Source organism: Rhinopithecus bieti, unplaced genomic scaffold (assembly GCF_001698545.2).
Source record: "Rhinopithecus bieti isolate Rb0 unplaced genomic scaffold, ASM169854v2 scaffold_48474, whole genome shotgun sequence".
Classification (NCBI taxonomy): domain Eukaryota; kingdom Metazoa; phylum Chordata; class Mammalia; order Primates; family Cercopithecidae; genus Rhinopithecus; species Rhinopithecus bieti.
The window spans coordinates 157,666-166,591 of record NW_016819100.1 but is presented as its reverse complement, the minus strand read 5'-3'; the positions used below and the strand labels follow the sequence as shown (position 1 = coordinate 166,591).

The 8,926-nt window shown below is 40.1% G+C and overlaps 1 protein-coding gene across 1 annotated transcript in view; it reads left to right on the top strand.

The window, feature by feature from the left end:
* LOC108519303 (glutathione S-transferase A4-like) overlaps nt 1–3,674 on the top strand; it is a 5,480-nt gene extending 1,806 nt beyond the window's left edge. The window contains 2 exon segments of the mRNA XM_017858216.1: nt 403–535; nt 3,467–3,674. Coding sequence (XP_017713705.1) covers nt 403–535; nt 3,467–3,674 — 341 coding nt within the window.
* The last annotated feature ends 5,252 nt before the right edge of the window (nt 3,675–8,926 follow it).

Here is an 8,926-nt window from a genome sequence, read left to right as displayed (position 1 = left end):
CCCCCCCGCCATGTTGGCCAGGCTCGTCTCAAACTCTTGACCTCAAGTGATCCGCCCACCTCAGCCTCCCAACGTGCTGCAATTACAGGCATGAGCCACTGCACCCAGCCAACACCCTAAACTTTGAGAATCAGAAGCAGTTATACTATGACATATTTACAGTAAATGCAGAAAATCGTAAATAATCACATTAACCAATACACAAAAGTGCATGAGACTGCCAAATGAATCTCAGATTTTACGTGAAGCAAATGGTAGCCATTTCCTCAACAACTGGGGTCTTTAATTCATCACTTTGGATAGAACCTAAAAATCACAGACAGAAATTAGAAGTGAACAATCCTTAGATTTACTGCAACCACTGAACAAGGGTATCTTAACCTCTCTTCGCTCAAACCACAGATGGACGCTTGCTTTTCAGCCAAGTGCCTTTGGTTGAAATGGATGGAACGGTGCTGACACAGACTAGAGCCATCCTCGGCTATCTTGCTGTGAAGTACAACTTCTATGGGAAGGACCTGAAGGAAAGAGTCAGGTACCATAGTGTTCATTACTCTACTTGATTCTTAGCCAAACTTCTTCAGTTCTCCACCAACTGAGACTTGGTTCAGGTGTACCTTTCAGCCTGGATTGAGACAAAAAAAGACAAATGGGACAAAGGGGAAATGACTTGCTAGACCTGGCATGCCTTGTACTTATTCTTTTTTTTTTCTTTTGAGACAGGTCCCACTCTGTTGCCAGGCTGGAGTGCAGTGGCATGATCGCAGCTCACTGCAACTACCGCCTCCTGGGTTCAAGCAATTCTCATGCCACAGCCTCCTGAGTAGCTGGGACCATAGCCATGCACCACCCTACCCAGCTAATTTTTGTATTTTTAGTAGAGACAGGGTTATGCCATGTTGGCCAGGCTGGTTTCGAACTCCTGGCCTCAAGCGATCCACTTGCTTTGGTCTCCCAAATTGCTGGGATTATAGGCGTGAGCTACCGCGCCCGGCCACCTTGTATTTATTCTTCACAAGCACTCCACATCCCCCTTTTCTGTGTACTACTCATAGTGCACTGAATGTTGCATTCAACATTCTCATATTCTCTCTCCACTCCTAACAAAATATGTTCTTAGAAAATAAACTGGTAAGTTATTCTACATGAAGGTAGAAATGACTGATTCATCACACATACTAAGCATTGTATCAATGATCTATTGACTATAAATAATGCTCTAAAACATATCTTGAAAACTCTAAAACAAACTTGAAACACAGTGACTTAAATCAGCAAGCATTTGTTATTTCTTACCTGTCTATGGGTGAGCAAGTATCTGGGTGGCCTATGTGAGTCAAGCTTGACTTAGCTAGGCTGCACTCACTGATGTCTGTAGTTAGCCAGGCTCTGGTCGTGGGTGTTGGCTGACTATCAATTGGGATATGAATGGACCATGTGTCTCTCATCCTCTCATCCTGAGCTAGTTCTCATGGCAGCGAGGCAGAGTTCTGAGAGTGAGAGTGAGAGTGAAAGCATACTGGCCTCCTAAGTTCTGGGTTCAGAATTGACACCTCATCATTTCTACCTCATTCCACTCATTAAAGGAAGCCACAAATAGACTGGGAAATAGACCCCATCTATTGATGGGAGGAGCTGCCAAGTTTCATCACAAATACAGGAGGGTGAAGTTTTTGGGCCATTTTTTGGCCTCTGTATACCACAGATGTCTATGCTATGCTGGGCATTGTGCTAGGCCTGGCAGAAAATGATTGGGTAATTATTCACGGGGATAGTTTAGTTTCATAAGAAATAACTAGACTTAAGACAAAACAAGTACTTGCAACTATAAAATCTTACCTGGATTTGGGGTCATGGAGCCTTTTCAGAGGTCCCTAAACGGTCATCACTATATAAGCATGGATACAGTGCGCGTGGTCAGTATACACAGAAGACGCAGTGGGAGAAAGCCCAGGGCTCAATTGTTCAGAAAAAGGAGAAAGAACATAACATAGGAATGAGCAAGGCCCACAAAAAGTAGCAGTCCATGCCAACTTTCCCATATCTTCATCTTTAAAACAGGCTTAGTCATTGCAACCTGGAATTCCGAAGGTATATGGCAAGAGAAGCAATGTCAAACAGTATGTGAACATGATACTTTTGTAAATAAGTACAAATATGCAAACGCACTCTGTTATTGTTTTGATGCAAAGTTTTGGTCTTTAAAATCTCCTTGTTTTTTTCTAAGACATGCCTTGAGCTATAGATGGTGTTGTTAATATTCTTTTTCTTTGGGTTAGCCATAAACTATAGTAAACTAAAGCAAGTGGACTAGGTGACACTAACATAAAAGAAACATTATTTGTAATTCAAATAGGACAATTAAAGTGTATTATTCAATTTTTTTCTTTTCTTTTCTTTATTTTTTTTTTTGAGATGGAATCACGCTCTCTTGCCCAGGCTGCAGTGTACTAGCGTGATCTCGGCTCACTGCAACCTCTGCCTCCTGAGTTCAAGTGATTCTCCTGCCTCAGCCTCCCAAACAGCTGAGACTACATCCACGTGCCACCACACCCTGCTGATTTTTGTATTTTTAGTAGAGACAGATTTCACCATGTTGGCCAGGCTGGTCTCAAACTCCTGGCCTCAAGTGATCTGCCCACCTTGGCCTCCCAAAGTGCTGGGATTATAGGTGTGAGCCACCATGCCAGGCCTTCTTTTTTTTTCTTTTTAATTTTTAAGAGATGGCATCTCACTATGTTGCCCAGGCCAGACCCAAACTGCTGGGCTCAAGCAATCTTCCCGTCTCATCCTCCGGCATAGTTGGGCCATAGATGTGCCACTAAGCCTGACTCCATTATTCTTTATATGCTGTTAAAAAGAAAAAGACTACAGAAGACCATTAAAACAAATTCATTAAGCAATTAGCATATAATGGGGAATACAAAGACACTCTTCAAGAGATAACTAGCACAGCATGAACGTGTAATAGGCCAGTAAATAACAGCAATAGAGATACTATGGCTTGTTTATTTATTTAGTGCTTGGCAATGAAAGGAAAACTTTAAAGGAAATTAAACTTTTCCTTCTCAGTTGCCAGGTCAACAGAAGACCTGTTAAATTATCTGTCTTCTCTAAATAAGTGAAAATGTTCTGGTACTAATTGTTTTGTAGTTTTAATAAACTTCATTGAGTTTAGTTTTTAAAGCCATAATAATTAATTATTTGTTTATGGCAGATTTCAACTTAAGAGCATTCATGAATTCTTTCATACATCCTTTTATTCAATAAACATTTCCAGAGACTCTACTATATCCTGGGCACTTGGCTGGTTCTGGTGCTAGAAATCATTCATGGGAGTGGAAGCTTAAGAGGAAAAATAAACATTATTTGCTCCTGCATCTATTTACACCAGAGAAGTGTTGGAGTAAGAACCCTGCACTCAAAACCTCCTCTCTGCCTGACGGTCAAATGGTTGTTTTGTCAGGATCGACATGTACATTGATGGCACCCAGGACCTGATGATGATGATAATTATGGCCCCCTTCAAATCCGCTGAGGAAAAGAAGGAGACCCTTGCTTCTATCATGCAGAAAGCTAAAACCCGGTACTTGCCTGCCTTTGAAAAGGTAGGCTTCAGGTATCCAGGGCTTTTACATTTTGTTTCTGAGAATATTTCAAGAGTGAATATCTGAAAAGAGACACAGAGGCCATGTTAGAGCTTTACTGCCTTTGGATCAAAACTTTAAAAAGGATTCCAGAACAAATTACAGGTAAAATTATGGAACCTCCAATGAAATGGAGTTGGAATATACCAAGTACAATGAAAGCATACAGCATTTCTGTTCTGTCTTTTAAAATAAGACATCAGCCTAAGGTGTGACCACCGTGAATACTATCAGGTTTTTTTTTTTTAGGTCTAATACTAGAGGCTAATTATGCCTCAATCAGAAGACAAATCTCTCTCTCTCTCTCTTTTTTTTTTTTTTTTTTAAGACAGAATCTCACTTTGTCACCCAGATTGGAGTGCAGTGGCGTGATCTCGGCTCACTGTAACTTCTGCCTCCCGGGTTCAAGTGATTCTCCTGCCTCAGCCTCCCGAGTAGCTGGGACTATAGGTGTGTACCACCATGCCTAGCTAATTTTTGTATCTTTAGTTGAGACGGGGTTTCACCATGTTGGCCTTGGTCTCGAACTCCTGGTCTCAAACTTCCAACCTCAGATGATCTGCCCGCCTCGGCCTCCCAAAGTGCTGGGATTACAGGCGTGAGCCACTGTACCTGGCAATCAGCCATTTTTTTAAGGAGCTCTGGTTTCTTTTATGTTTAAATTTTTCATGCCATAGTAGTCATAAAGAATGATGATATTTGTATGGCGTCGGCACAAACAGGCAAAGCAGCTGGCAGCTGGAAGAGACTGCTTTGGGGGCTCCATCACTCCAAGCCTCTTTTGACAACCTCAAGAGCTTGCAGTTCAAATTCTCTCTTATTGGCTGGGCGCCATGGCTCATGCCTGTAATCCCAGCACTTTGGGAGTCCAAGGCAGGTGGATCACTTGAGGTCAGGAGTTTGAGACCAGCCTGGCTAACAAGGTGAAACCCTGTCTCTACCAAAAATATAAAAAATTAGCTGGGTGTGGTGGCGGGCTCCTGTAATCCCAGCTACTCAGGAGGCTGAGGCAGGAGAATCACTTGAACCCGGGAGGTGGAGTTTGCAGTGAGCTGAGATCGCACCATTGCACTCCAGCCTGGGCAACAGAGCGAGACTCCGTCTCAAAAAAAAGAAAAAAAATTCTCTGTTATTGACACACAGCAGTGAAGTGTGGCACTTGGGTGATGCATTCTGGCCCAAATAACCCTCCTTAATCAGATGTTGGATTGTTTAGAACGCTCATTTATAAGACTATTTTATTTAACTTGGAGTTGGATATGGTAGTTTTTGAAAATGTACCTTAGTGTCTGTTATAGTTTGTTCCCAGAGAATCTTTTAAGAAAGTGGAATGATATGATTCATGTATATCATAGTTGTTATTTCTGAAATAAGTAGATGCTTAATACTTGGGTCTAGTCTTTGGCCAGGACTATGTTACTTCTATTCTGTAAGACACAATGTACTGAATAGTTTTGATTGTGTTTTGGATTTAAATGCAAAGTTACTAATTTCCTTATGTTGAATTAAAGAACTGGGAACTATTCAAAATGCAATGACACCCTCACTTGCCATTGAGACTTGGGCTTGTGTTATTTTTTTAGTTGCCAAACCATCTTTTCATGATATTTCTTCTGATCAAGAGAATATATCCTGGAGGCTACTGTTTCAAACAAAGCATTCTCTCTGGGGCTTTGGAACAGACCTTTTCTCTGATACTGAGCAGAAAACAAACCCTTCTTCTCTTATTCACCTATTACTGGATAATTAAACTGCTTTTTCCAAATCAAAGAATACTGTACTTCAACATAATACTTCAACTCAATAATGTAGATGCTGTATTTCAAAATATGTTAAGTCCAAGTTTTTGTATTTAGATATCAAATTTTATTTCTGAAAATGAGGTGAGTTTTAAAATTATTTTATAAGAAGTAGATGTTCATCATATAAAACATTAGACAACACAGAGCTGTAGAATGTAGAAAGAAACCAGTACTATCCTCACCACCCAAAGATATATCTCAGTCAGTATTATTTTTATATGGTTCTTCCTAGTCTTTCCCCTATAAATACATTTTTATTTGTTTTTTGGACTTTTAGATAATTATGATTATACAGGAGATAATTTTGCCTGGTATTCCATTACAATTAACCCCTGATCAACATGTGAATTGGGGCATACAACTTTTGACCTCTCAAAAACTACGAATAACCTACTGTTGAATGGAAGCCTTACTGATAACATAAACAGTGGATTAACACATATTTTGTAGCTATATGTATTAAGTACTATATTCAAAGTAAGCTAAAGAAAAACTTTATTAAGAAAATCATAACGAAGAGAAAATATATTTACTATTCATTAGTGGAAATGGATCATCATAAAGGTCTTCACCCTCATCGTCTTCACATTCAGTAGGCTGAGGAAGAGAAGGAGGAGGGGTTGGTCTTGCTGTCTCAGGGGTGGTAGAAATGGAAGAAAATTATGTATAAGTGGACCTGTATAGTTCAAACCTGTGTTGTTCAAGGGTCAACCGTATTTAAAATATTTTCAGGGCCGGCCGCAGTGGCTCACGCCTGTAATCCCGGCACTTTGGGAAGCCGAGGCTGGCAGATCACAAGGTCAGGAGATCGAGACCACTGTGAAACCCCGTCTCTACTAAAAATACAAAAAACTAGCCGGGCGCGGTGGCGGGCGCCTGTAGTCCCAGCTACTGGGGTGGCTGAGGCAGGAGAATGGCGTGAAACCGGGAGGCGGAGCTTGCAGTGAGCCAAGATCGCGCCACTGCACTCCAGCCAGGGGGACAGAGCAAGACTCCGCCTCAAAAAAAAAAAAAAAAAAATTTCAGAATCAGAACTGCTATGTACCTACTACTTGGCAGTAACAAATGTCAGTACTTTTATTTTCTTGCTTAAGAATTTTACTTTCTCATTAAAACAAATGTATATAGATAGCTGACGTCTCCTTTGAACTGTACTCAAACATTATACCCTTCCTCTCTTCCTTCTCAGAGGCAACCACTATCAGAAATTTGATGTAAATTCTTTCTCTTCGTTTTTAAAAATAGAGACCTGGCTTTGAGCTGTTTTAAAAGTATTTACACGTGTGGATCTTAAAATATTTTTATGTACATAGCATCATACTATAAGTTTGTTCTACTACTTGTTTTGATCAACCAACTTTATGTTTTTGAGCCTTATAGGCAAATATCTTGCCATTGCTAATACATTTGTATTTATCCTTTTCGCTTTATTTATTCTATTTACAAAAACAAAACTTTTCTTTGAGTTTTCCTCTGTTTTTCTAGATCCTGGTAGATGATCTGGTTTTCTTTATCTCCAGCTTTTCTTCTATGGTTCAGAAGGTAAACATTTCTTTCTGAAACTATTAATCTTTATCCTTCTCTTGATAGGACAAAGATTCAACTTTTCTCCAAACTTCTTGCTGTTTCTGTTTTTGTTAAATAATACTTTATATCCAACTTGCTTTTAAACTTCTTCTAATTTTTTTTTTTTTTTTTTTTTTTAGCTACAACTTATGTATATTTATCAACACATTTAACTGACTCCTTGGCTAACCATTGCTCCTTGCTTCTCATGCCTTTCTTCTGGGTGCTTTTTCCTTCTAAAGGAAGAACATCTTTTTTGGAGTTCTTTCAGGAAAGGTCTGTAAGTGGTTAGCTCTTTCAGTCTTTGCTAGAAAATATCTGTATTTTTACCTTTACTCTAAAATAATGATTTAGATGTTTATAGAATTCTAGATTAATAATTATTTTACTTCAACACTCCGAAGATATTATTACGTCTTCTGGCCTAGATTATTGCTTTTTAGAAGTCTTCCATTAGTGTGGTTATTTTTCTTTTGATGGCATTATGTTTATCTTTTTTCTCATTTTAGATTTTCTCCTTGTCGGGTATATGGTATACTTTCTTCTTTCTTTCTTTCCTTTCTTTTCTTTTCTTCCTTTTTTTTTCTCCTTCCTTCCTTCCCTCCCTCCCTCCCTCCCTTTCTGTCTCTCTCTCTCTCACACACACACACACACACAGTCTCACTCTGTTGCCCAGGCTGGAGTGATCATACTCACTTTAGCCTCAATCTCCTGGACCTAACGATCACCTCAGCTTCCTGAGTAACTGGGACTACAGGCGCATGCCACTGAGCCAGGCTAATTGTGTGTGTGTGTGTGTGTGTGTGTGTGTGTGTGTGTGTGTGTGTAGAGATGGAGTTTCTCCATGTTGCCCAGTGGCCCAGGCTGGTCTCAAACTCCTGGGCTCAAAAGATTTGCCCACCCGGGCCTCCCAGTGTTCTGGGATTACAGGTGTAAGTCACCATACCAAGCTATTGTGTGTGTGTGTGTGTGTGTGTGTGTGTGTGTGTGTGTGTGTGTTGTAAAGATGGGGTTTTGCCATGTTGCCCAGGCTGTCTGATATACTTTCGACACTGTGTGTTTACTTCTAGGTTTGTTTGTGTTTATCTGCTTAGTGTTCCTTTTTCAATCTAAAGATTCTCCCTCCTTTTTTTCTTTTCTTTTCTTTTTTTTTTTTTTTTTTTTTTTTTTTTATTCTGGAATATTCTCTAACAAATAGCATGATAATCACCTCTTTTCTTTTCTATTTTGTCCTTCTGGGCTCCTGTTAGCTTTATGTTGAAACTTCATTCTGTGTTCCTTGTCTGTTACCTTCTCTTTCATATTTGTGATTTCTGCCTCCTTAGATGTGTGTGTCAAATTACTGATTTTTTTTCACTTTCTTCATGGAGTTTTTATTATATCAATGTTTATATTTTTCATTTCAAAACTTTATTTGTATCTTCTTCAAATCCATATGCTCTNTGTCTCTACTTAAAAATACAAAAAACTAGCCGGGCGACGAGGCGGGCGCCTGTAGTCCCAGCTACTCGGGAGGCTGAGGCAGGAGAATGGCGTAAACCCGGGAGGCGGAGCTTGCAGTGAGCTGAGATCCGGCCACTGCACTCCAGCCTGGGTGGCAGAGCAAGACTCCGTCTCAAAAAAAAAAAAAAAGCAGTAAGCTACAAGTCTGCCTTTCTTCATGGGCCAGGACACATAGTACTCCTGTGCAAATAACTCACAATCTTCCTGTGCCCAACCATCACCAGACACCTGCAAGTTAGCTCACTTCAATCATGGCATTATCAGTACTGCACAAAGCCCTCTTTTGCAGACTGCATAGACACTATCTATAAAATCTTCAGCAAGCCTTTGTTTCTTTGCAGTCAGCTTCTCTTCTGCAGATCCTGCCCATTGCCTCCTCGCAACATAGTTTCCTACTTTCTTGAACAA